General features: G+C 49.8%; 9 protein-coding genes across 9 annotated transcripts; 4 read left to right on the forward strand and 5 right to left on the reverse strand.

The window, feature by feature from the left end:
- Positions 1-547: 547 nt before the first annotated feature.
- On the reverse strand, positions 548-1,498 carry KY384_005413 (uncharacterized protein; the record flags this gene model as incomplete). The annotated part of the gene is made up of 1 exon (XM_044813914.1): positions 548-1,498. The coding sequence occupies one exon, from the start codon at positions 1,496-1,498 to the stop codon at positions 548-550; it is 951 nt and encodes a 316-aa protein (XP_044669215.1).
- A 6,251-nt stretch (positions 1,499-7,749) lies between these two features.
- Positions 7,750-8,505, reverse strand: KY384_005414 (uncharacterized protein; the record flags this gene model as incomplete). Its single annotated transcript, XM_044813915.1, has 1 exon — positions 7,750-8,505. One exon carries the CDS (start codon positions 8,503-8,505, stop codon positions 7,750-7,752), a length of 756 nt encoding a protein of 251 aa, XP_044669216.1.
- A 372-nt stretch (positions 8,506-8,877) lies between these two features.
- Positions 8,878-9,903, forward strand: KY384_005415 (uncharacterized protein; the record flags this gene model as incomplete). Its single annotated transcript, XM_044813916.1, has 2 exons — positions 8,878-9,201; positions 9,271-9,903. 2 exons carry the CDS (start codon positions 8,878-8,880, stop codon positions 9,901-9,903), a joined length of 957 nt encoding a protein of 318 aa, XP_044669217.1.
- A 220-nt stretch (positions 9,904-10,123) lies between these two features.
- KY384_005416 (uncharacterized protein) lies at positions 10,124-10,957 on the reverse strand (the record flags this gene model as incomplete). The annotated part of the gene is made up of 1 exon (XM_044813917.1): positions 10,124-10,957. One exon carries the CDS (start codon positions 10,955-10,957, stop codon positions 10,124-10,126), a length of 834 nt encoding a protein of 277 aa, XP_044669218.1.
- A 3,377-nt stretch (positions 10,958-14,334) lies between these two features.
- On the reverse strand, positions 14,335-15,942 carry KY384_005417 (uncharacterized protein; the record flags this gene model as incomplete). The annotated part of the gene is made up of 1 exon (XM_044813918.1): positions 14,335-15,942. One exon carries the CDS (start codon positions 15,940-15,942, stop codon positions 14,335-14,337), a length of 1,608 nt encoding a protein of 535 aa, XP_044669219.1.
- A 356-nt stretch (positions 15,943-16,298) lies between these two features.
- Positions 16,299-16,765, forward strand: PAM16 (mitochondrial import inner membrane translocase subunit TIM16; the record flags this gene model as incomplete). Its single annotated transcript, XM_044813919.1, has 2 exons — positions 16,299-16,301; positions 16,352-16,765. 2 exons carry the CDS (start codon positions 16,299-16,301, stop codon positions 16,763-16,765), a joined length of 417 nt encoding a protein of 138 aa, XP_044669220.1.
- Positions 16,766-17,674: 909 nt separating this feature from the next.
- Positions 17,675-18,949, forward strand: KY384_005419 (uncharacterized protein; the record flags this gene model as incomplete). The annotated part of the gene is made up of 1 exon (XM_044813920.1): positions 17,675-18,949. The coding sequence occupies one exon, from the start codon at positions 17,675-17,677 to the stop codon at positions 18,947-18,949; it is 1,275 nt and encodes a 424-aa protein (XP_044669221.1).
- A 500-nt stretch (positions 18,950-19,449) lies between these two features.
- KY384_005420 (uncharacterized protein) lies at positions 19,450-20,430 on the forward strand (the record flags this gene model as incomplete). Its single annotated transcript, XM_044813921.1, has 1 exon — positions 19,450-20,430. One exon carries the CDS (start codon positions 19,450-19,452, stop codon positions 20,428-20,430), a length of 981 nt encoding a protein of 326 aa, XP_044669222.1.
- A 771-nt stretch (positions 20,431-21,201) lies between these two features.
- On the reverse strand, positions 21,202-24,176 carry KY384_005421 (uncharacterized protein; the record flags this gene model as incomplete). Its single annotated transcript, XM_044813922.1, has 3 exons — positions 21,202-21,856; positions 21,907-21,951; positions 22,003-24,176. The coding sequence occupies 3 exons, from the start codon at positions 24,174-24,176 to the stop codon at positions 21,202-21,204; spliced, it is 2,874 nt and encodes a 957-aa protein (XP_044669223.1).
- Between the last annotated feature and the right edge of the window lie 814 nt (positions 24,177-24,990).

The following is a 24,990-nucleotide window of genomic DNA, read 5'->3' on the forward strand; positions in this document are numbered from 1 at the left end:
TGATACCCATAGACTAATGATAGCAAGCGGAATGAGAGAACAATTTTGAAGCGTACTCGAAGCTTCTCTTTAGCCACCTTTATGAGCTAATGTGATTGAGCTTCACACTTTTGAATGTTCATTTGGCAGTATACTATGTACTGACAGCTACTTTACCCCAAGACTCGTAAGCAATTTCTTGTCTCGGTAAATTATATAGCCTTTTTCGATCTGTTCCCACATACCCTTGCACCACCAAGCTCCATGTTGCAACCTACAAAGGGATGGAAGTGCGTATCAAGATGTAAATGACCTCCTGTACTTGTCTATGATGTCCGTGTAGCCCAAACGCCTTGCTGAAACATGACTGCGTAAACAAAATATTCTGAGCTATAAAGCCGTGCTGCACTCATGGCTTGCGTCAGCATGATAACCGCCAAAATTCTCTAGCATGGAGAGAACCTCGTCTTCTCCCTTGATATTTCCTCACTATTTACAATTCTTTTCAATTCTTTCCGAGCTTCGCATTTATCACTATTTGTAGCAAGTTCTCCGTCGAGATTTCCTCTCAAGAATCGTCGGTCACCATTATGTGTATGACCTCGTCATTGTCGTGCATTGCCGGACGAATGAAACTCGCCATGGGCTTGATCGTTGCGGTCTTGTTCTTTGTCCTCTTCACAATCAGAATTTGGAAAGCGCCAATCAAAGCTACTAAGACGCTTCCCCACCAGGCGAGACCTGTGAAGCCGATGTGTGACCCGACAGTATAAAGGTAACCTGCCAGTGGTGGAGCAAGGGTACGACATGCTGCTCCTGCCGAGGCTGCAAGCCCATTAAGTTTTCCAAGTACTGAAGGACCTGTCGCAGCTTCTTTGAGCATGATCAGTAGGACAGGGTAAGCTAGAATAGAGGTGAAATTCCTAACGGTGAGACAGGCGTAGATTGCAGGGTAAAGGGCACTTCCGCTCACGAAGTAAAGGTACGGCACAATGACATATGCTATCGGATGGAGGACCGTGACCAAAACAAACACCTTCCAAACACCAAGCCATGATGTGAAGAGTGGGAAGAGGATTGCTTGGATGAACAGAGCGATGAGGCCATTGACTGACATTATGATTCCTACCGACTGCGTCGTAAGACCAAGACCACCAGGAATAGACCATGGCGAGCTGCTGCGAGGCTCGATATATTCGTCTTGGAGGAATATTGGTAATAGATGGTCATAGGTCATCGAGTGGTAGGTAAAGATGCCGAGTGCGACGACGATCATGACCACTTTGCGCGTGAAAATCCTTGGTCTGTCACGATCGTTGGACGAAACAGATGGCGGGCGAGAAGTGCCATTTGCATTGATCGTCCAACTTTTTTCTTCGTTGATTTCGACCGTGTTAAAGGTTCCATATGTCTCGGCTCGGAGATCGACGCCAGAGTCAGCTGTAGCCCCAGCCGTGGCTATCAGAGGCGTTTCTGCATGCGTATGATCGAGATCTTCAGGAGTGCTCCAGGCCTGCATGTCTGGGTGAGTCTCTGTCAAGAAGACATACCCGAAGATGATGCTGATAAGAAGAAGAATCGCACAAATCAAGTTGGGTAGGAGGTAAGGAAATTTGCCAAAAACGCCAGTAGGGGAGAAAGTAGAGGGCATAGAAATTGCAGGGCGGGCAAAAGTACCACCAATTGCTGGTCCGATTATCGTTCCAATTGACCAAATGAAGGGCCTGAATGGACATTGGCATCAGCACTGTTGTAGCATGAAAATGTTGGGACAAATAGCATTCGGGGTAATGCTCACATAATAGCATAAGCTCGCGGTTCATGCTTCGGATTGACGACCAGCTCACCAACCATGGTCTGGATTACCCTATGCACCATCAATGTCAACATCAAGTCCCGAAGTATACCCAGACGAAAGCACAGGGGCACGGTCACGGCATAGGTATCATTTGCAAGCTGGCATACCCAATGTTCCCATCTGTGGGGGAGCCCGTCAGCTATCGTAGCATGGGAGTCCAAAAGTCCGCTGGAAACTCACTCAGCAATCCTCCTAACGCTCTACCGGTCAGTGCGACCCAGAAGTTGGTGGAGAAGCCAACGACCAGCAAGGATACCAAAGTGCCAAGGCATCCTCCGAGCAGTATAGGTTTGCGGCCCACTCGATCGGAGAGAGCGCCCCAAAAGAGGCCAGTGAGGGCTTCGGCGAGGGCGAATGCAGAGATGAAGATTCCAGCGTAGAAGGAGGCACTATCTTTTTCGCCAACTTTGAAGTGCTTGACCATCAGCCAGGCGTATGGAAGGCATGAGGTCAAGGCAATAGGTTCCGCAACTCGACATATTGCTAAGAAGAAGAGCTGGACGGTAGGAAAGCTGTCGGGGTTGGCGGGTGTTCTTGTAGCATGTGTCAATGTCATTTCCTCAAGATGACCTTTGATCCTCACTGTACACAACCGGGGCTCGTTCTCGCAAGAAAGTGAGCTCCCCCTACGGTTGTGTGTCGTGTGCTTTCCCCAAGATACCTGACAAGTTCAGATGCGATAGAATGAGACAAGAGTGATAAGAAGAGAGTCGTCAATGGAGGAGCTTGGACGCGTAAACACGTCAGAAATTCAGCGGTTGGTGGAAAGGTTGTTCATTCAAAAGAGCGAACAGGTGGGAAAATGCGGAGTCAGTAATAAACCGGTCGGTGTGTGCGTAAACGGCGCGCATAAGGTCCCTTAGCGGCGGGAAGGCCGCCAAGCCTCAAAACGGTCGAGTCTTCCGTCTCTTTCCGCCCATTACACTTGTCACTAAGCTCCATACAGTCAAAAATTCCATTGATCTACCAATGATTGCCAGAGATTGCTTCGACGCAAATGCTACTCTGCCAATAGCAATTGTTGTCGTTTGCCCGCAGAGGGCCGTTGCTACGCAGACTCACCCTGCAGCTGTCAGAAACCCTCTCGCGACTAAGGATTCCTGATTGCACCGATAACATTGCCCATTTCCCCGCCCACAGGGTCCGATGAGTCTTATAAAGAAGTGATCGCCAGCATCCTCGTGATCTCAGTTCTTGGAGCTACAACCACATCATGACTTCAACGTACTCCTGCACGTTTGCTAAGGCGAGGATGGGGGGAACCAGCCTTGGCAACGATCCTCACTAGCGGCTCAATTAGTCACGGGCCTCTCGAGCCTAAACTGCACACTTTACCCGACTCCAGCTGCTTTACACTCCAGTGCTAATATACAAAAATTGCATGGGAGTAGAGCGGTTGGCCCTGGTCTTGGCTTTGCGTCACTTTGCATCCTGTGAAGAGACTGCTGGTAGCACATCAATGGAGACTCGGAAGTTATGCTGCCTAAGACAAAGACCCTGAGCGTCCTTTGGCAAGCACTTCACCACCATCTGCTTTTCATGTCTTTGGTCAGTCAAGCACATATGAAACTTCAATTGGATCGCACTGATCTCGGAGTTGATTGACCTCCATCCGAACACCAGAGACGGACGCAGAAACCTTCTGTAAAGAACGAAGGGGCACTTTCATGCTGCAAAGCCCAGCACTTAGTTTTTGATGAAGGCTCACTTCTCCGCGGGAAAGGGTACTTATGGAGAGGGACAATGATTCTTTATGAGAAGGCTGCCTTGCTTTGAAATGTCATTCCTAGTGTCCCTGAGTCGAGAAGTTCGTCCTTTCTGGGAAAGAGGCTTTCTTTCATGAAATTCATCGATAGATGTCCTTCTAGGACATTGTGCACTTGCGAAGGTTGAATTTCATCAAGATCAATTTGAAACCCTCTTTTCAAAGAAAAGTTCAGCGTTTGCCACTCGAGAAATGTGTTCAATTTCTTTTACGAAATGTACATGCTTCAAGTTTCTTTGAGATATATCTTAATTGACGCTTGAGGCTCGCAATCGCTCAGGGGGCGCTACGCCTGACTGTGAGACAGGGGGGTCCTCCGCCACATGACCAAGTCTTTCTGTTGAGATGCCAATATCGTGGCATCGTTGAAAGCTCCTTACTCTTCATAGCCCTTGGACGACAAAAGTATCTTCGGTAGCACCAGTTTCCGCAGGTGCAAAAGCTGTGACCATGCTAGGGTGAATACCACCCTCTGGTATGCATATTTCATATGATAACTTATGAACAACTAAAGACTCAGCACGCTCGTTAGTCTTTCAAGACACCAAGAGCGTATGCAGTGCAAGATCTGGAGAGGCTCGTATGCCTATGCGATAATAGACTTGCGTAGGGACACTACACTTACGTGCGACCTCTGCAGGAGTGCATGCTTTCTCCTCACATGCCTTGACAAAGGTGAGAAAGGACTTGCTTTTGCAGTAGCAAGCAGGTTCGTGGCGGCCACAGCCAGAGATATTCGCGGCGTCGTCAACGCAAGGTTGCTTGGGGCTCGTTAGGTCCAAGAAACATGGCACTATGATTGCCATACCACGCAGTCCGGAAAGTCAGCATCTGTTGGAACAGCATATACATAAGCAGTCAAGCTGGCCAGAAGTGCCGCGACGCTAAGATTCAACTTCATGACTTATATCTAGGCGACACTCTTCTTGGTATACAAATAATGATGTCCTACAGCAGTGGTAAAAAATTAAGCACAGTATTTAGGATTTGAGATGTAGGTTCGCAAAGCAGACACTGCAGGTAGGGAATGCTGATTTATATCTCAATGATCTTTTCCATCCTGTTCTCTGCCGAAGCTGCTTTCTCTCATTGATTCATTTGCCCGCTTACCTCAATTTTGGAGTGCTTCGCACTTATGCATCGGATATTCTCGGTGTTGTACCCCTCATTTCTCCTGCGTTCAAAAGGGATGATCTGGCTATTGTATTGAGTTGGTGACTATCGGAAATGCTCGACCAAGTAGCAGAATCCAATCCCTCATAGATGAGCTAGTATTACGGCTTGCCTGGCATCAATCTCATTGGTGCCCATGCCGAGTGCTTGGATTTACATATCCTCAACTAGGCTTGAGCGAAGACTCATGCAGGCCGAGGAGCATTTGGACTAACGTTCGGGGAACTCTCTTTGCTCGGAACACTTCTATACATTCAAGGCGAGAATGCAGCTAATGCCTAGTGTGAATTCATACCTCTGCTTCACTCCCACGAGCCCGCGACCACAGGCCGATGTATTGGTGCATGAGCAGTAATCCTGACGCATGCCTCTCGAAGGTTGATCACGATAATGAATCAATACATGAACCAGTCAAAGGCTTGAGCCAGCCGCACGCGGCCTGCCATGTTGCCGTTTGAAGCTTTGCAACTTGCTCCAGAGGACGACATTTTCCCTTGGGATTCCGAAAGCACATACTGAGATTGAGAGGCTAACATCCTTTGCATCCGAGTACGTTCGATACTTCAAAGGGTAAGAAATTTTTGTCGCACATGGATAATTTTCGTCACTGGGCGTACATAGTCACAAGCAATCCAAAAGGTGGAAATGCTACGTCACATAGAACCAGTGCAAAGGAAGTGTTCGAGGCAAGTGGAAGGGCTATGTGTACTTCTGAGGCATCTTAAAGTTGTAATGATAGATGCTTCAACATCTAAGGTATTATTGTGACAAGAGCGTGCTCTCATCAGGGCTCAGTTGTGAAGATTGTTTTCAAAGACTCGCCTCCCACTAGCCCAGACATACGTGATGAGAAATGCGCAGCTTTGATGACAGGCCTGCGAGCTTTAACAACATGACCTCGGCTCAAAGGCTTCTCCTGAAGACGCGTGCAACTCGTCGTCAACAATTCATGACAAGCTACAGAAGTGATGGCAGCGACAGACGAAGGAGGCGTGTATCCATCCCCTCCTCCTAGTCCAAGAAAGCGAAAGCCAGGCCCAATCTTTCGCAATGCGCTCCGGTATACCGTTAGCAAAGAAGAGTACGCCACGCTGCAACGGTATCTTCAGACCAAAGCACCACGAGTCGTCCGCAGGAGATCGCCTTGTCCATCAGTCTCAGATACCTCCGTATGGAGTAGGGACGATTACAATGCAGCTGCAGTCAGGGCGTCCATCCGCGTGTTTGCCGTCTCTCAAACCGCCTTGAAGTCGTGGGATATCATCAGCAGCCGTTTGCTGGCAAGGAAAACGGAGAAAAGGTTGGCTCTCTTTGCATTTTCGAGGTGATTTGGTTCTGACTCCTAGATTAAGAAATTCAAAGACATCCCTCGTTCAGTCTCCTGCTCTTCGGCTCTCACTCTCACTCTCGTCGATCCTGCTTTTGCATCGCTTGTTGTTTCGCTTCTTCTCTCGATTTCGATCCAATCTCCTCTCTAAAGATGCCGTTCCATTCCGGCGCCGCAATCCTCGAATCTCTCGCGCTCTGACTTCTCGATTTGCGCCTGCGATCGCAGCCAGTCTTGCCGGGTTCGCCCTTGCTGTGTATCCTGCTGATCAACTTCGAATCACAATCGCAATATATTGCGCCACAAGGGCTCTGGAATTTCTGTATAATGCTGCTGATGATGCTGGCTGGCTCAGCAGAAAGCCGCCGTGGTGGGGTAGTTGGATGCTAATGCCATTGGCAACGGGCCAGCTATTGCATGCATTTGTGTTCGACCGCGACTGCTTTCCAAAGGTATCATCAGGGCTTCGGCGTTCAAGGTCTACACATGACTTATATTTTTAGGCTTACGGCGACTTCATTCTGGAATACACGCCCAACTACGTACAGAAGCGACCAGCAAACTACCCATCTCATCTACAATGGCCTAGTACCAACACTATAGTGGATAGCCTCGCAGAGATGTCGAGACTCAATTGGCCGTAAGTATCACATCCCGTTAAGGACTCAAGAGCTAAAGCTTAAACCAATAGGTCTTTCGTATCCCCAATCCTTTTCCCGAACTCTCTTCAAACACTCCCGCCCAGCTTGAATCAATTGTCTCCCATTACTTCCCCAGCACATCCTGCACATACAGCTCTGTCATGTGCGACCCTTCACCCAACCGATCCGTCGTGCGCACGTACACTCGCAAACTACCTTCTAACAGCCTTTCCTACCCTTGCAAAGTTCTTCGCCGCCTTCTACGCCCTTTTTTCAATACCAAAATATCAGAAAATCTTGGCCGATCCGGCGTCCGAGCTGAACCACCTAGCGAGAAAAGTTCTCCGGACCACCACATTCATCACGGGTGCTATAGGCACCAGCTGGGGCAGCATCTGTCTTTTCCAGTATCTGTTCCCTCGCACTTTTCTGCCACGATCAAGATGGATACTAGGCGGCGGCTTAGGCGGCTTGTGGGCATACGTTGACAGGAAGGCGGGACGAGGACAGGTCCTGTACAGCGTGAGAATGAGCATTGACAGCTTTTGGAAAGTTGGAAAGAAACGAGGGTGGTGGCGAGGATTGAAAGGAGGGGATGTTCTGGTATTCGTGCTTAGTCTTGCGACTATGAATGCGATATTCGAACACAGGCGGGGAGCTGTTGATGAAAGTATTGGAAAAGGATTAGGGTATATGAGAGGAGAACGACTTTTTGCAAAGAAAGAAGGAGAGGAACAGCTGAAGGAGGATTGATGCCAGTTTGATGATCCATCACGGCTATTTTCAGCGCTTGTGCATTATTGCAATGGAAACAAGACTTTTCCGTTGGAGATCTGGCGATTTGTACAGCATAATGACTGCAAAACGATGGTTTCACGGTCTATTTATCATGCCAATTATGGCTCATGAAATCAGAATCATTTCAGTACACTAAGGGTATACCCAACGCCATCGCTATGCATGTTCTCCCCCATCAACCACCTCATCACTTCAGGAACACACCCCATCATCCTTTCAACCTCTCATCCTCTCCACACAGATCCTCTAACAGACCCACTACTCTCCCCTTCAAATCTCTCAGTTCGCCTTCCTTCCCTTTCCAACTCACCCCAACATCCTCTCCAAAGAACGGCACATGCAGCCCCGCCAATTCCTTCTCAGTAGCCCTCACCATCTCGCTCTGCGCCTTCCAAACTTTCCGTTCATACAGTCTCATCTCCTTCTCTTTGTCCTCATCCGTCAAGGCTTGCTGCGCACCACCACCACCGTCTGCGGACGAAGACACCTTCCCACCCACAGCTGCCAGAACTTCATCGAGTTTCTTCCTGCTGGCGTCCCGTGAGCGGAGCTGATCTTCAAGTGTCTTGAGGCCGGCATGCCATTCTCGCTCGTGCTTGTGTTGTGTGTGGATGAGATTCTGGATTCTGGATGTGAAGTCTGGACGTGGGAGGAGGTGTGTCGTTATGTGACGGAGGGCGGTGGGATAGGTCATGATGTCCTTCGTTGAAGAAGGAGGGCGGGGTTTAGAAGGCTTGAATTGGGGTGGTGGCGGAGTCTGAGAAGCAGGTGCGAGATGAGATTGAGATTCTTGGATTGGAAAAGCTGTAGCAGAGGGATCATATTGGGAAGGGTCGTACTCCTCCTTGGGGATTGAAGATAAGCGTGGGTTTAAGGAAGGCGCGGGAGCTTCTGGAGGTGTGTATGAGGAGAGCGTTTGTAGAATCGAGGCAAGGTTCGAGGACGGGTGGGGATTATACTCCATCGTGCAGATTCGAATGTTTGGGCGTGTGAAGACAGGGACGAGAGTTGATCATTGAGAGAAACGTCTTCCTGACATTCGCTTCAATTAGTGTAGACTGAATTGTGAGGACTCTCAGTCCGAAGACCTCCATTGATTTAAGCGGCGAGCATCGTCTCGACGCAGACTGAAGTATTGAGCAGTCCCTTCCATCATTCAAGGTGCTTCGAGGTTTGCGAACATTGGTTAGGTCTTTGATATTTGGCAATCCCACTTCAATCCAAGCGGACGAATTCCGTGACATCCAAAAAAGTTCGCGTCATTTCATACAGAGAAGCCCTTAATCTCAAACCTTCCTAGACGATACCTAGCAATTCTCAATCTGCTCTTAACAATATGGCTCGCTCAGCAGCGAATGCCACCAGGTTCACAGCGACTAAACCTCACGCCTATTCAAATCCGAACCCTTTTCGACCGATCCCTCAGTCCCTCAACACACCCTTGACCGCAGAGCCTGGATCTGTACCCAGACCACCTCCTCCACCAAAGCCAGAGACACCGCAAGAGAAAGTCGCTCGACTACGAGCTCTGAGAACCGCACAGCGCAATGCCGCACTACCGATATGGGACAGAATAGTACTTCGTGGCCGCAAATGGGCGGACAGAGCTCACAAAGTCACAGCTCTCAGTCTCATAGGAGCAGGTGGTATGCACTTCCCTGTCACTCTAATGCAAATGAATATCCCCATATTTCAGACTGGGAGGGTATGAGTAATTGGGCGCTTACAGCTTAGTACAGGCATTTGTTTTTTCGTTGGCACTTTCGCTATCGGTGACATGCTGATCCACAATCGGCGCAAACGAACCGCTTTCATAAATGAACAGCATCGAATATATTCTTCCCGACTTCTCGCCGCAATTGAGACTGAAAAGGCCGGCATAACCCTCACACCCGAGCAAGACCTTGTCCTCACCCGAGAGCGAGCAAATGCATTGGCAGAGCAAAAGAAGGATCAGAAAAGGATGAGGCCGAAGATACGCAATTTCTTTATGGGCGGATTGAAAGAGGAGGATAGACCTGGTCCAGCGCCAATACCGACAGAGGACAGGGAAAGGATAGAGAAGCTCAGCGAGGGGAAGATACCGACTGAGGCAGAGGTCCTGGAATTACTAGGAGTCGGCTCGTTCGATACACTGGCGGCATTGCAGGGGAAAAGACAGGCTGATATGGACGCTGGAAGGAAGTTAGTGGTGTCGGAAAGTGTTGGTCCGATAACGGAGAAATTAGAAGAGACAAAGAGGGAAGCAGAGCAGGAAATGAATACAGAAAGGGGTAGCAGCGTTGGTGGTGTGTTTGATCAGATGGCAGACAACCTAGTGAGACGAATGAAGGGCGAGGAAAGTCACAGGAAGGTGAATTGAGGGAAACAGATATATAGTGCCGCTCTTCATGTACAAATTCAACGTCAACCATCACACGCAAGGGATATTCCTAGCAAGCTTGTAAAAGCACAATGACGAAGTGAAATGGCTACTCTGCTGGCAAGTGGATGTCATTGATGTGTCTGTGTTCAATTATTTAACCTACTACTGCCGCCGCCATGCTAACGCCTGATGATGCAGCACCTTATCGACCCTGGACTCAATTGATATCCACCTTCTTCACCTCGACGAAGTCCTTCTCCATCTTCGGGATGCTGATAATCAAGACTCCGTTCTCCATCTTCGCGCTGATGCTCTCGCTATCAACCAAGGCCGGCCTCTCCCTGCTGCCCAGCTTCACGCTCCTCTCGAAGACGCCCACCTTCCTCTCATCGAGCGCCAGGGTCTTCAAGAAGGCCTCATCACCAGGCCTATAGATGACACCGGCAATATTCAATTCACTCTTATCCGCATCCCAATTGACACCCACATCTTCCTTCTTCGCACCAGGAAGGGAGACATGCACAACAAAGCCATCTTCGGTATCGAAGATATCAGCCTCGGGTGCGAAGTCCTTACCGCCGGTACGTTCGCCAGCATCACGCGAGCGCATCTCATTTGCTGCTTCGGGGGAGAATTGTCCGATGAAGTCAGCGAGGCGGTTCATGTCGAAGCCGCCAAAGTTCGGGCCTCCTCTGCCTCCACCACAGCGAGCGAAAGGGTGGCCACCACGACCACCCCAGCCGCCACCCCAGCCGCCGCCGCCACGGCCCCAGTGACCGCCACGATGGTGGTGTCGGCCGCGAGAGGGTCCACGGTGAGGGTGATGGCCTTCCTCTGGTGGCGGAGGGGCAGGCGGGTCCTCGTCAGAAGACGGAGGGGTGTTAGCTTCGCGGCTTGGTTGTTGAGGGCCATCGTAACTTGGTGGTGGACCACGGTCACGAGCTTCTGGGTTGAAAGCTGCGGAGAATGGATGCTCGGTACCGAAACGGTTGAAGGAGGAGAGCATATCCATGAACGAGTTTTGCTGGTTCAGGTCACGGAGATTCGACATGTTCGACGTATGATGAAGAGCTTTGTGAGTTGTTTTGTTTGATTTGTGTGTTTGCAGAAGAATAGGAGAAAGTTCAAGGGCAGGGTGAGATGAAGAGTGAAGTATAATTAATGGATGGCAGAAAGCAGAGGTTCAGCCACACTATATACAAGCAGCCACAGGCAGAATGTTGCGTACGTAGACCGGTCTACGACATCTGGATAGAAAGTAAGGCCGTGACGAGAATGCACTGGAACATGGTCGAAAGTGGCCTGTGGAGGGGAGGGGCAAACAGGCTCCAGGTTTGGGGATAATCATGACGCGTCTGTCTTTTGGGAGGAAAGCGCTACGCAACGATGCAATCAAAGACCAATATTGATATTTTGCAAAGAGGATGGTGATACTGCACCTCCTCCTATCTCTACACTCTGCTGTTTCTCATCAGAATGCCGTCAGTCAGTAATGATCCAATGAAGGAAAAGTCGAGAAGGTGGCGAGTTGCTCCATCCCGCTTAGTCATGGAAGTGGCCTTGGCATCTACCCTTAGCTCGCCCCTGAATTCTCTCCTTTTCCACTGAACTGCATCTCCTTTTTGGTACCCTTCTTACGACGTCAGTAAGTCTGTCATGTTACTACAAGGAAGTTGTCTCAATGATTGATAGACTGCTCTTTCGTCTAAGCAAGATAAATCCGTCGACATATCTCCTTAGATTTCAGGAGCGTGCTAAAGAGCTAAAGCTTTTGCTTTGAGTGAGGATATCATGTAGATTCAGGTTTACAGGCGAGGCGCACGGAAGTCACTCGAACTCTCGCTGTATCATTTTTCATGTTGTACTTTGTCCTCTGTTTGATAGATCAATGAGAAATTGGCAAGTCAATGAACTTCCCTCTTGAACAGTGCTCTGTCTATTAGTTCTTTCAAAGCATGAAGAAAATCAGCATGTTGAGACATATCGAGCACTTCATTGCCAATAAGAATCAGTCCAGGTCATCGAATACAGTCACCTGTCACATACTGAGCATACAAAGGGTCATATGGCTGATCACGAATGTTTTGTTGTTTTTGGATTTTGAACAGTGCACAATTGAAGCCGAAAGACTTACGCTCTCATCTTGAGGACGATTCTACTGGTACCAATTCTGCAAGCCGACAGTATAGTTGGCAAAGCAGTTCTGATGATTCCGCGCGGTAAAGAAGCGTTCTGAATGTCATCACGTTACAATCGAGCAAATTTCTGCCCAGAGAAAGCATCCTAAGGTTGGCCAAAGGCTATAAAATCACACGAATGAAAATACTGCGGAACGGGGTGTATTCCAGAACCTAACTTGTCTGTTGAATGTTCTAGAATCAGGTCAAATGGTCGTCCAAGAAAATGTAAGACGCCTGTAGCGTCATTAGTGTGAGAAGGTTATGAGACTGGTTCGGACGATCAATTCGAGCAGATTGGTGCAGGTAGCGGCCTGCTTACGGGCACCTGATCTTGCAAGAGGTGTTGCTAATGGGAATTCAAAAGCAGGTGGGGTTTAACGAAGACTTTGGGCGAGAACGGCAGTCTGACCCACCAGTTGACTCGGGCAAGACGGGCGCGTTGGGCTTCACTTGCGCAGCTCTAGATGCTGTACCACCTTCGGGATTGGGCAATAGGTTCCTCGGACTGCGCCTCCGCCCTTTGACGTCGGACAGGCTGAAACGGCTTCAGTATAAATTCCCCGACTTCACCCCACCTGTCCTTAGATCTCTCCATTCATAAACATCAAACAGAGCAGAGAATCCCATTTTACAACCTAAAAGCTCCATCAAACAACAAATTCATCCCTCGAAAATGGGTGAGTACTTCTCTGGTTAGAAGAGTCTGGACCTGACAAAGCTTTCAGCACCCGGATGCTCATGCAGCTGCGGTGATAAGTGTGCTTGTCCAGCAGGGTCGTGCACTTGCAAATGTACGTTCCTAAGGCTGTCCATCTTGCCAGACCCTCACCGATATTAGGATTGCTCAAAATCTCAGCCTCACTCGGTGAAGGAAAGTGGAGCTTTGGACGTCAGGAATGGAGTTGCAGCCTGCTGAGTGTCATGTGGTGGATGGCGTTCGATCATGATGGCTCTTCATGAGGATGTTACTAATTGATGATGTGGAAGGAACACTCATTTGGCTTAAAATTGAATGAAGATGAATGCTACCACCAAGTCCCAACCTTTCCTTTCGGAATTCGCGTAATGGAAGCCTGCAATGTTCAGTCCATGTCATCCAGCCTCCATGTGAACGATATGTCTTGCATCAAATCCTAAGGAACTGCCCGGCCAATCGTGAGATGCCCAGAAAGCTGACAATCTAGAGCTTCAACCTTATTCGCTGCGAGGTTGCATGGCTACCCCTCGTTGCGGGGTTTCTGCGTGGGATCATGTATGTGATGTGGTCGAACACGTATCTTAGTGCGGGACCACAGAGAGACTACAGGAATATAGAGCGTTCGTCGTCCTTGCCGCCCCCTTTCCCTTACATTCGTTCAGCAGGAACACGAACGAAATCTTCAAGAACCTCTCAAGATCTGCAAAAGCAGTCGCCACCACAAAAGACCGAATTAGCTCCGAACCTTTAGCTTCAAATCACTTGAACAATATGAATCCTTGCTCTTGCAACACTTGCTCATGCGGCGGTGACTGTGCCAGCTGCGGCTGCGGTAGCTGTGGAGTAAGTTGATTGCATAAAGCAGTCCCTACCAATATGTACTGACTATTATCCAGCATTGAATGATATTGTCGCTCTCCCATGAGGCTGACTCACTGACCCATGGGCAACGACTGTGGCAGGATATTGACGTACTCCTGGGGATATACGTGTAACGATAAGTACTCGAAGAAGGCAAAGCAAATGACTGAGATACACAACGTAGTTGATATATTGGGTCGCTCATTCAGTCCAAGTCCAGACACGCAACGTTTTTAATACTATAATTTCTTTCTGATAAATGTTGAGCACTGACACCACCTACCGCTCGCAAGTTGATGATTTGTCGATCGGCACCGAATTGTATGCGGACCCTACCTGCTTCTAATCTTCCACGCCTCTATGTTGTGGCCAGCGCTTTGCCAGTCCCCGAAGCCCAGTATCTCATGTTTCGTTGACCTCTATTGCGTCGTGTCGTACCGGTAGTGATCTCATATCGACGCCTTCGGCCAACAGCTAATATCATGCTCTTTTTGCAGTAGAATCAGCCCTGATAGAGGGATATCCGTTACAGACCAGCGAGATTCTAAGACTCGTAGCCGTATAGCTCTGCTATGCGGCAAAGGCTTGCGGCTAAGTTCATTGAATAAAATCAAGGGGGACCTGATGCTCCCAAATATCTGGAATAGCGACCAAGATTTTGACGACTGTTTTCCGAGGGCCATTTGTGCTTCAGCCCAAGCCCATCCTCACGTCATCACCAACATCCCAGTCTCCATCTCGTTCATGATGTGGAGGAACGACGTGTTTGTCGTCCTCATCGTTACGAAGCGTCGTAGGAGACGAAAGATCGCTGCTACTCTGGGTACTTGGAACGCTCGTTCTTCTCTTGAACAAGCCACGTCTTCTGGACTGAGTACTACTTGAATCATCCCCGTCCTTGCTGGAACTATACTTGTGGGACGTCGCCCCAGTAGCCTTAATTGGCGTTGAAGATTCTTTCAGCGTTGCTGTTGAATCCCCAACTGCTGTACCGGGCTGAACCTCGACGAGTTCAGCGTCTCGAAACCATTTTCGGCGCCTCGTATAACGACCCCATCCATCTTGTCCTCGGCGGCCATCGTGCCACTTGTTATCATAATAAATCCATCCGTCAAAGTTGCCACCCTTGCTTTTTCCACCCGTATCAACTTGCCAGTCCCGGCTTTCAACCCAACGCCATCTTGCAGTACCAGTTTCAACCTCGGGTAGTTGAAACCCCTCTTTCGGATCCGAGGGATTGAGATGCTCGTCGGTCCACGCCGCTCGCTCATATGCCAGCAGAGAATATGTCCAGCCGAGCCCTAGCCAGCGGCGTTGGTTTTCGTAGACAACGAACGTAAATCGGACGCCTAGTGAAGGCGCCTGCGCGCTTGAAGCAAGCGAACTTGCTACAGCACGCTGATCCTTTTGACGAGGTAGCGTGGATGTTGCTTGGCCTTCCGCTCCCTCAGTAAGCTTTTCAGGCACGGCGAAGTTCAGCCCAGTAACAAAAGCTAAGATTCGCTGTACAAGCCTCGATCTCCACAAGAGCGTTCTTGTCACTCGCGCAGGACGTGAATGCCAACTTAAAATTATAGTGCCTCCTACGACGAGAACACGCCGACAAGTAAAAACATGAAGAGGTGGAAGCATCAGGCCGATCCAAACGGGAGTAACAAGGAGAATGCGGATGAACAACGACGTGAGCGCAGGTCTAGTAGTCGCGGAAGTTGCGGTTCTTTGCGTTGATAAGAACTCAGTGAGCTGAAGAAAAGGCTCCAGCAAAAGATTACACCTTGTTGTGAATATATTGAGCGTTTCAACGATCTCGTCCAAGCTTTTTTGATGTTTCATACTGCTCTCAGAGGCATGTTTTGGGTCTTGTGCTTTCTCCCCAGCCCACCCACTTGACGATAAGGGAGAATACCGTCGAGAGTACATGAGCATGATGAGGGTAGTGACGGCAAGGAGTGGTCCCGCATATCGCAACGCAACATCCCCGTACAGCGCGATCGCCCAGAAGCCTGCGACAAGGAGGAAGCTTTCCCAAGCATCACCGCTTGTCCATGTCAGTAATCCAACAGCCTGATTCAAAGGTAGAATGAATGGATGCGAGAATGCTAATGCGCGCGTAACGGTTGGCGGTGTAGCAACAAGTAAGGGCGACTTTCGATGGACTAAGATTGCAGATCGCTGTTTGAGGGCTGGAGATGCTGTTGGCTGGATCGGAGAAAATGCTGCGACAGTAGAGGAGGTAGGATTATCAGGCTTCACCTTCCTAGAGTCAGGGTCATGAGCTGGCGCAGGAGAAGGTGTCATCTCTTCTATCCAACCCGTTTCTACATATTTGAATGTCAGCACTTCTGAGCCTGGCAAGCTAGGAACGACAAACCAATTGCAGCCATACAAGAGCAAAGCTCTCTATGATCAAGGCCGTCTCATCCTGTCCGCCCTGTCCTGTCTTCCTCTATCATTGCGATAAAAATGGCGTAGGCAATCAAAGCAGTTCACCATCGGCAAGCACGACCACGCTTTAGCCGAGGTCGATTACTAAGCCTTTCATCTCGAAAACTTTCCTAGCGGGCTACATCATTTTCTACCTGCGATGGCTCCTGGACATGAAGTCAAGCTGCATTTGCCTAGGATGAAGCACCAATACTCCAAGTAGCGCAGCCATGGTATGTGTGCAAATATTTCCAAAGACAGCCAATCCTAATATCCCTATCAGGCGCACCGAATCATCACCCAAGTGGTCTTAGTGGGCTCCAGAGTCCTTGGACGTGCCTTTGCAGAGGCTTGGAAACAAGCGTCTGTCTCGTCACAATACGCCAAAGCGAATGCGTCCAACAGTGACGCTACGACAAACAATCTCGCCTCGCACGGCCTCACTGTCGACGAAGCGTGCAAAATTCTCAATGTTGCTCCACCTCAGGGAGCTCAGCCCTACATAGACAGTGTGACTGCTAGGTTTAAAAGACTATTTGACCAGAACAGCTCCGAGAAAGGAGGAAGCTTTTATCTTCAAAGCAAGATATTACGGGCGCGGGAGCGGATAGAGCTGGAAGTTAGGGAGGCGCAGGAGAAGGCAGCGAGGGAACAGGAGCTTAAAGAGGGATGGAAACCAAAGATGTACAAGGATTGAGAGTGATCGGACACTACTCAGGCATATCTTCTCGTTCCGATGTTCAGATACGCATAGCGAGGCATAGCGAGGCGTTGGATGGGAATACTACTCTCCAGAATTTTGGATTTTGAAAGATATGAACAGACCGTCGAACGGTGAAAGTCCATTCGGTCGAAGAAAGACGACTCGATACGTATTACTGTCTACAGCGGTGACGACCCTGTCTCTGGCTTTTCCAGCCAATGTTGCAAGCCGGACGGTGCAAAGGTGGGAACATGCTTGGACTGGTATCCGTGGCAAACGTGGCAGACCTCCATCAGAGTGAAGCTGCAGCCGGTTGATCATGTCTGAAGCACTGGCACCCTTTAGACCTGATCGTAGTGGGCTTGATGAGGGTGTCGCTAAGATATGGAATTTGCGCATACGAAGCAGCCTGTAGGGTAGGATCAACAAGCCTAAGCCTGCAGGCTAGCGTCCGAAGCCCGCCAAGCCCTCTTCTTCGTCGCATCCAACGCGTTGTCTTTCCTCAACCACACCGGATGCACCATTTACTTATCTACGGCTTCCTGACTTTCCCGGTGGCTGGAAGCACATTAGGCAGGCTCGGAGTAAGCTGTAGAGTCATTACTAATGAAACCGTGCACGATATGCGCGTCATAGATTGGGATTGCGCCATCGTCTGCGATTTTCACTTTGCGTGCATTTGACACAACCGCAAACTAACCACGGCTTTATCAATCCCATACCGGCACCTCACATTGTAAACGGTGTACGTCTGTGTCTAGGCGCCGCTGAGCTTCCATTAAAGCTCTGCGTCTTCCTAATCTTTCCTTCTCTTCTGCCTACTGCTCTGGATTCCTTAGCCCCTTGCTTTCCATCTCGTCTCTCTCGCGTCTTCATTCTGCCTTGCACAAAAGAAAGTTCATTATGCCAAAGACATCACCTTCATTGTCCGATCTCCTACCACCCCTCATATGTGGCTCAGCCACCTTCAATGACCAATATAACCCAGATCCATACAAGCTTCCAACCACAGGTATCGTACATCGCGCCCTGTCCCTCGGCGTACGTGCCTTTGATACATCTCCTTACTACGGCCCTGCCGAAGAGCTGCTCGGGAAAGCTCTCGATACGCCCTTCGTGTACCAGAATTTCCCTCGACGAGATTACTTCCTACTCACCAAAGTGGGACGCATTGCAGGCTCAGAATTTGACTACTCCCCACAATGGGTACGGCGCAGCGTGAAGCGCAGCCTCGAGAGTCTGCGAACAAATTACCTTGATGTGGTCTATTGTCATGATGCCGAGTTCGTAACGCCAGGGGAAGTGCTTAAAGCAGTGCAAGAACTTCGGAGGATTCGAGATACTACGGGCGAAGTCAAATACATTGGTATATCAGGATACCCTGTAACAGTGCTATGTGAGCTTGCCGAAATGATTCTTCAACGTACTGGTGAACCATTGGACATCGTCATGTCATATGCAAATTTTACTATCCAGAATACGAGGCTAAAAAGCGTGGGTCTGCCCAGACTTGAAGCAGCCGGTGTCGGTGTCGTGCCAAATGCCTCTGTTCTGGGGATGGGTCTGCTTCGCCGCATGGGTGTACCAATCGGCGCTCAGGGTGACTTCCATCCTTCGCCACGACATTTACGACAGGTCATCGCCAGGGCAAGTGATTGGTGTGGTGTGAGTGAGAACAGGATCGAGAAAGTCGCCATCCGCTTCGCTATTGAGAATTGGATGCGAGACGGGTCACCCGTAGGTTCCAAAGGCGATTCAGCGTCCGGGATACCATGGCAACGGGAAAAGGTCTTGCCTGAAGCGCCAAAGATTGGAGTGAGCGTGATAGGCGTTAGCAGTATTGAGGAGCTCGATGAGACAATGCGAGTTTGGAGATCCATTCTTGACGGACTTGACAATGGTGAACACACTGCAGTTGAATCAGGTCGTGGGACCCAGGATCGTGACTGGAGCTTGAAACGACAAAAGGAGGTTCAACAACTCGCACAAGGAATCCGACAAATACTGGGGGATTATGTCGACTTCGCTTGGCAAAGTCCTCCGCTGAACTTCCAGAGGGCAGGCGATATGTCATCAGCCGTTGCATCATTACCTACTCCGGCCGCCAGCCCAGACAGTCGTGCTCTGGGCCTCAAAACAGAAGATCCTATAGGAAGTCAGACTATGGAAGAGATATAAGGTGATTTGCTTGGAAGACCAGTGACACTGTTTGGAGCCTCTGCCTGGCTGTCTTGATACCTTACCTGAGATCATAATCCGCACTCAGCCTCCAAGTCACTCACACACAAGGATATAAAGGCTCTAAGCTCAGACTGGTCTAAGTCGTATTCTTGCCCGAGGTCTGCCAGAGACCCCTGGTGCCCCCGCTAGATTAGACCCTCCACCTACCTTTTTCAGTGAGTATTTTGACCTCTAAGAGTGTTTGTCATTTCAACTTGGCTCTCGCATTGAATCGCTTTTCAATAATGGCAGACACGAGGGCAGGAACCCAGGATAGAACAGATATAAGTCTGCCCCTCAGTTGCCTATGTGGTACTGTACGAGGCAGCTTTTCTATTCCTTCTTCGTTGCTGCCCTTGCATCTTGAGCTGTGCCATTGCAAAACATGTCGACACGAAAGCGGACAAACAGCAGTCACATCCTTCGACATCCCTCCCTCACATACCTCCACCTTCGCTATGACTGGTGACTTGACAAGCTATGATCCCTCATCCGTTCTCATACGCAACTTCTGTAGCGTATGTGGTGCCAAAGTTTACGTTCAGAGCAGCAGCTCTGGGAATATCTTCCCCTCCTCCGGCGTCGTAGAACGCAAAGATGTGAAGACTCTCTTCGGGTCCAATTTCCACGTTTTCGTAGCCGATGCTCTTGACGGGGGTATTAGTATCTGGTTTCCTTCTTCAAAGCGATGGAAGGAAAGAGATGACGGTGCTGAAGCTGAGGGCCCTTCTTATTACAAGGTCGCCAAACAGCGCAAGGAGCAAACACGCTCTGGATCAAGCAGCCGACTCTCCTGCTCTTGCAAATGTGGTGCCATCGCCTTCGCCATTGCTCCCCCACCATCATCACCTCGCGATCTCCCGGCGGATTTCTCAGCCGGCCCTTACTCTGACCTCGTAGTCCCACATCGTAGCAACAACGCCAAAAAGGACAACCCAGACAACGAAGCCTGGTTTCTCCGCAAACACCCAGCGAACCCAGCAGATGGAGACCATCAGAGACTGACTCGCTACCTCGCCGGCCTATGCGTATGCCGATCTTGCCGAAAAGCAAGCGGAAATGAATTCCAAGCTTGGGCTTTCATATCTGCGTACTGCCTTCTCACCACCACCACCACCGCCGCCAACTTCCTCAACGATCAATCCCAGATCCTAGATTTCAACGAACTCCGCGCGCGGGGAATGAAAACTTACAACTCATCCCCAGGCGTCTACCGTGACTTCTGCGGTACCTGCGGCGCGGTCGCGTTCTGGCGTTCTGATGCGAGGCGGGATGTCGTCGACGTAAGTGTGGGATTGATGGATGCCCCTGGTGGGCAGGTGAGAGCCGAGGATTGGCTGGAGTGGTGTACCGACAGAGTGAGCTTTGAGGAGGAGGCGGAGAATGGAGAGGTCGTTGGGTGGCTGAAGGAGGGAATGCAAGCGTGGAATCATCCTTAGGACCTTCAAGGGTTGGAGAATGTTCGGAAGTCGATAGGAATTTGAGAGTGTTGGTGATGTAGGGCTTAGGAAGGACTGCCAGTTTTTTAAAGATCTGTAAGCAGGTCCTCTCCGCAGCAGCACATGAAGCACCGTCTGCGATGAGAAAAGGTGTCCTAGGTCTTGCTCAGCGCAAATGGTCGTGCTCTCCGTTGTTGCTTCTAGCAATGCTACAGCAGCGGTAAAGAGCAGTCGCGACCGAGAACATGATGCCACGAGAATTGACTCAAAATTGAGTGTACCCTCAATTTAAGCGCGCCCTCCGTAAAGCTGGGGAATTGGTGAACCGTGATCTATAGACTTTTATGTCAGTAGTTCATGTCATCTCAGCATAAGCAATAGAAGAAGAGTCAAAGCCTCCCGACCAAGATGTACGAAGTGGAGAGTCTGATGTTTGATTCCATCTCCACGGGAGATTGTAGTGCCTTGCGTTCACGCCATTGTAGCCTCTGAGGCACGTTATGCAATTCTCAAGCTATGCAAATTCGAATATGGGTATCGTCCCGAGCGCCTTACCTGTGCCTGTGAGCTAATCCGCTATGCATGTTATGAACAATTGTTCAAGGGAGAGAAAGGATCCTGTTAGACAATCACCGGTGCCCCTGTTCCGTCACAAAATTTCCTTGAACCCACATGACCACCTCATCCTACGTACACAATACAGTGACTTTTTTCGAGGAAACATAGTCATCACTGTTGTGTACACATAATCATAAGCATTCCGGAAGGACCCTAATCAATAGGAATGGCGTCCGCGCTTGACATGCCAGACGCTATGCCCGTCGCAGGTGAAACCGTCTCCAAAGTGGGTGCCGGCTTCTGTGGCAATTGAGGTTCGGAGGAGTTCGGAGCATTGATAGCAGCGAATCGCGAAGACTCCGGCAGCGGTGGACGAGCGGGCAAGGAAGCCTGTCCTCGCTTGTTTCGTTTGATGCCGGCGTTCTCGAGCTCCCGAGCAAGTTTGACAAAGGCATCTCGATCCAGAATACTTGGAATTTTTGCAGCAGCATCTGGAAAGTCGCGCTTGAGCTGATCTGCCCGTGTCCTACCGATTTGTTCCTTCGTTACCTGATTCTGCTTTTCCTGAGCTTGGATGCGAGCCATACTTAACATCTCTCGAAGGGAGTCAAACGTCCTTTTGTCGATAGCTTCCGGAATTTTGGCGTCCGGGAATTCTTGCTTCAGGCTTTTCGCCAGTACTTTCTGATTTGAATTTTCAGTTGGTCCCTCGCCGTCTCTAGTGGACCGTTTAGAAGCAAGGCGTTTGGAAAGACCCTTGAATGCCTCTCTCTCTAGTAGGTCAGGTATTGAAGAGGCAACTTCTGGAAATTTGTTCTTAAGTTCCGTAGCCCGGCTCCTCTGTCCGACCTCTTCTTTCGTCATAGAACTGGTCTGCGGCATCGTCTTAGAACCCTTGGGCTTGGTGGTGATACTTACTTTAGGGGGGCCGTCTTGTTCAATGACTTCGGTTGCTCACGTTGACTAGGACGACTATTATCAGACTCGTAATGGTAACGAGATTGTCTTGCTTACTCTGTATAACGTACGTTGTATAAGCTTCTCAAACGGGCGCGCTGGTCAATCAGTTCTCGGTAGCTGCCACCTAGCATCCAATCGAGCAAGCTTGGACGGTTAGTACTCTTCATCGCTGCCATGATCCGGCGCTGGGCTTCTGCAAATTGCGCAAAGATCGCCAAGACCTTGTGTGAGCCACCAGCAATATCACGATCGGGATTGTTTGGATCCATGATGGTCAGTCGATCTGGTCGAGACGGCTTGTTCGTAGGGTGTTGAAAGCGTGGTCTGTTGAAAGAGTGCTGTTGTTCAATTAGTGACCATGATGCTTTGCTCGAGGAAGGGTATGTTACCTTATCAAAGTAGCGAGGTGGCTCCATAACGATGCCAACGCGTGAGATGTCAAATCTATTACCATAGAGATCCAGAAACTCTATCAGCATTTCACCAAGATGTTCTTCAGCTGTCATTTTGCCAGCCTTGACCAGTGACATGTTCTGCAGCAAGCTTGTGACCAAACAGATGACGCTATAGCCTCCGATACCCCCATCAACAACTTCGTTCAAGCCTCTCATCATTAAGAACTGCTTGATGACAGAAACGAGTACCGGCATTGCAGGGTATTGGTCTTTCCATTGATCGAAGATAGCGAGACCTCGCACTCCGCTATCGTTCTCGAAACACAGGTCGACTCTGATGGACGTAATGCTATCAACGAATTTGATCAGGGGGACTTTGGCCTGCGCAATCACATTCACCGAGCCCGGCTTCGCCAGCCCAGACTTAATAACATGATCGGCAAATTTGTACAGTTGATTGTGGCTTCGACACAGAGCTCTCTCCCCATACTTCGCATACTCATTAGATATTACAACAACGTCCATGTCTGCCGTCGGTAGATAAAGTCCAGCGGCGAAAGAGCCAAAGCAATGAACACTGCAGTCTGCAAACCGCTGATGGATCATAGCCTCTAAGCGATCTAGGAGCTCTTGACGGATGACTCCTTCAAATCCTTGCGGTCTGACGAAGTCATAAAAGTCACAAATTTCTTTATGCAAGCGAAACCCAGCACTGGAGGTTATGTGTGCAGAATGCCGCAGCCAGGGGACCAAGTCAGTGTTAGGTTTTGGTCGCCATTCATCACGCAAGCCGACGTCTGCGCGAAGTAAGTCGCGATTGAGAATTTGGTGGGATTCGTTGTGGTCCATATCACCATGTCCACGCTTGCGACGGCTAGTACCATCTGTAAGATCATAGTATGCGCGACCCCAGTCTTCCGTGGTAGTTTTCCTGCTTTCTAGAGATCGAGAATGCTCAATATCATTTCGCTGTGGCTTCATCTGCCGGGGAGCTGATGGGGCGGTCGCAAGTATTAGGTCGTCGTCAGCTTGCGAGGAATCTGTTTCTGCTTCGCCATCACCATCCATAGCAAAGGAGATGAAATCGTCATTTGCTGTCACTTGATTAGTCTCGACGGTCTGATCGTCTTTTGGCTTCCGATATTTCCTGATTGTCTCTACAGGGTCTTTGCGATTGGCGAGAGTATCATCAGTGGGTGGTAGAGCAAAGTAGGGATCAGGATTAGACCATTTGGGTCGATCGTCGGCATCGCCATACTTCCCACCGATGTCCCGACGTTTCGATGGCGGCTCAAGAGTATTACTATCCGCCACCCCGTCAAATGAGGCAGCGGCTACTTCACCTTCCTCCCGATCAGAGTCAGACAGCTCCATTTCCTGCTCTTCGCTATCGCTGACCTCCTCATCGTCTAAGTACTTGGCCGCTCCGCCTGTCACGCCCAACATCTCTAATTCACTGTTATCGTCTTGGTGTTGATGGTGAAGGAGTGGGCGATTAGAAGCTAAGCGAGGGCCGCGTCCGAATTGACTATTGTGACGGCCACCAGGCCGATTCAGATTTCTATTATCGCTATATTGTGGCCTTGCACGATTCCTTCGCGGCGACCTTTGCCTCCGCGGCGGGCGATAACTGTCCACTTGTGGAGGGTACCTCGGTGCAGACTCGATGTTGCCAAAATCGAAGCCTTGTCGCGAATGCGAATGCCAAGAGTCGCCTCCATTATACGCCGGCGGCGGTGGTCCACGAGGTAGCGGTGGCAGATCCGCTGGCGGCGGTGGAGGGGGAATATCATCATAATGCAGGCCTGTGTACCTTGGGCGGTAGGACGACATCGTCCAATCGTGACGGACAGATCGTACTCCTCACGAATTGCTTAGAGACAACTACGATCCCAGGCGGCGTCGGCCTCAAGAGCCACATGTGGAATGCGCTTTGGGTTCGCAGTCTCGAAAGTGGTGTCGAGATTTTGTTCGCCATTTTCTCGGCTCCGCCAAATGTTACATGACGCTAGAATTGGAACTAGGCTAAGATAGGACAAGCGTTTGTAGCTCCATCTCTATCTTGTCCTTTTCTCAAGGATTCATATAGACTGTCTCTATCGGTCACGCTCAAGTCCTCTTTGTTTTGCGGCTTCGTCAACAGCGAAGTCCGACTTCCGATGAGAGGCTGGCACGGGCGAGAAGTACAGCAAAGGCTACCGCTGTCACGCTGGGGCCTGACTTGACCTAGAACTCCAGTGGAGTGAAGCATCCTCCGAGACAGGAATGACAACTCACTGTAGCAAGCTAAGTCTACATGGCCAGCTCTGAAGTGCTCAAGCCACAAAGGCCGCGACTCTAGAATTATCAAGGCTTGTTTGAGAAGCTACTGTATGATAATGGAGCATTAACGTGCCGTGCAACCTCTCGACCAATGTTCTATACGGTGCTATGTCGAATATGTGTAAAGTGCCTCTTCAGACCGTCTTGAGTGAAGCTTGTGGGAGCCTCTCGGTAGTCTATCTGTCGCCTGTATCGCGCAGGTTTCAGCTTCCCGTTGACGCTAGAGATTTAGATACCCCCCTCGTCCCATTTGGGCGAAGGTGAACAATCTAGAACCATATGATATGGATGTCCAATTCCGCTTTGCATGAGACCTCTGTGAGGA

This window comes from Bacidia gigantensis (assembly GCF_019456465.1).
Source record: "Bacidia gigantensis strain McMullin 20006 chromosome Unknown contig_245, whole genome shotgun sequence".
Classification (NCBI taxonomy): domain Eukaryota; kingdom Fungi; phylum Ascomycota; class Lecanoromycetes; order Lecanorales; family Ramalinaceae; genus Bacidia; species Bacidia gigantensis.